This window comes from Mesitornis unicolor, unplaced genomic scaffold, assembly GCF_000695765.1.
Source record: "Mesitornis unicolor isolate BGI_N332 unplaced genomic scaffold, ASM69576v1 scaffold34946, whole genome shotgun sequence".
Lineage (NCBI taxonomy): Eukaryota > Metazoa > Chordata > Aves > Mesitornithiformes > Mesitornithidae > Mesitornis > Mesitornis unicolor.
Window position 1 is genome coordinate 1 of NW_010190882.1, and position 1,595 is coordinate 1,595.

Consider the following 1,595-nt stretch of genomic DNA (forward strand, 5'->3'; position numbering starts at 1 on the left):
CTGCATTAGGGAAGAGGAAGGCTCCTGGCAGGAACTTCCCATGAAACTCCAACAATAAAAAGGACTTTATTTAATAAAGTCTTAGTTGGAAGATAAGCGAGGTGCCTGCTGTGTCTGCCAGCTTCACTTCCCCCAGGGCACTGCAGCGGGAAGCCTCGAGCCCCTCACACCAATGGGGAGCTGCTCATGCCCTTCCCCAGGGCTGGGCCCCTCGTGTCCCTGGGCAGGAGAGCGAGGGCGAGCAGGAACAGCACTGGGGCACGGCAAGGGCAGGAGAAGCGAGAAGGGGAAGCCACAGGCGCCGCAGTTGCACTTTCCCCTCCTGAGACCCAGGCTGCTGCAGGGGCAGAGCCGACCCCCGACTCGCCCAGGGCTGCCCGGGGAGGCTCCTTTGGTGAGCACGGCTGTGGGGGCCAAGGGGACGGAGCCCAGGGTTCACGCAGCAGCTTTATCCATGGCTGGTCCTGCAGCACTGGATCCAGCCTGGTCTCCTCCAAGGCTCCTTCCCGCTGCTGCCCGGCTCCCACCTCAGTTCTGGTCTCAGGGTCCCTCCTGGGTGCACCTGAGCCCCAGCCCGGGGGGTTCCTCAGCTACAGCTTGCTCTGGTTCGGCGTTTGCTCCACCCTGAAGACTCCCTCCTGCGCGCAGGTGACAGCCAGGACCCCGTCCCTGCACCACAGCCGTCCCTGCACCAGCCCCCGGCACCCCCCTGCAGAGAGCGGCTGTCAGACCACGGCCCCTTCCTTGCACGGGCAGGGCTGGTCCTGGGGGACCACGGGGAGGACTCACCAGCCCAGGGGCTCTCGCACTCGTACAGCATCCAGTGATCCGCTCGGAAAGGCGCGTGGAACCACATGGAGTGGTCGAGGGACGCCATGAACTTGATGCGGTACTGCCGGTGCGGGAGCAGGGCCGTGCCCAGGAAGGCGTAGTCGGACATGTAGGCGGCCACGCAGCAGTGCACCTTCATGTCGGTCTCTCCTGCAAAGCAACCGGTGCTGCTGGGGGTGGCCAGGGACAATCCAGGGCGTGTGGCAGAGCCCCGGGAGCTCTGCTCCCCCAGGGGACGGCCGGTGACAGCTGAGGCTCTTCCAGACCCACTGCCCGCTGGGGAGCATCCGCTATGGCTGAGCATGGGCATCGCTCCACCCTCCAGCACCCACAGCCGTGGTTCAGCCTTGAAATCCCCGCAGGCTCGGGGTGCTGCACCACAACCCCCTCGGTTCCCTCCGTGACAGCCCCCGCTCGTGAGGCAGCAGGGCCCTGGCAGGACCCACCTATGTACCCTCGTGCTCGCACCCAGAACAGCTGCTTGGGCTCCTGCGGCTCCGAGCAGAACACGTCCGGCGGGTTGACGGGTTTGATGTCGATCGGCACATCCTCGGCTTGGATCTTGTTCAGACGCTTTCTGTACCTCTCTGCCAAGTTTGGGTTCCTGCAGGCCGACACGGAGCAGTGAGGGTAACGCCAGGGGCTCGTCCTGCTCAATGTGGCTTCAGCCCAGGGACTCAGGGCCAGGCAGAAAGGCCGGGGGGAGGCCAGTTCTGTCCTGCGCTGCTTCTCCAAGGCACATTGGGGAACTCCTCAGGCCATCA

General features: G+C 64.9%; 1 protein-coding gene across 1 annotated transcript; it reads right to left on the reverse strand.

The window, feature by feature from the left end:
• Positions 1-582: 582 nt before the first annotated feature.
• Positions 583-1,435, reverse strand: ACOT8 (acyl-CoA thioesterase 8; the record flags this gene model as incomplete). The annotated part of the gene is made up of 3 exons (XM_010186560.1): positions 583-709; positions 790-981; positions 1,278-1,435. Coding segments are annotated over 3 exons (469 nt in total), but the record flags the coding sequence as incomplete, so codon positions are not given.
• Positions 1,436-1,595: the final 160 nt, after the last annotated feature.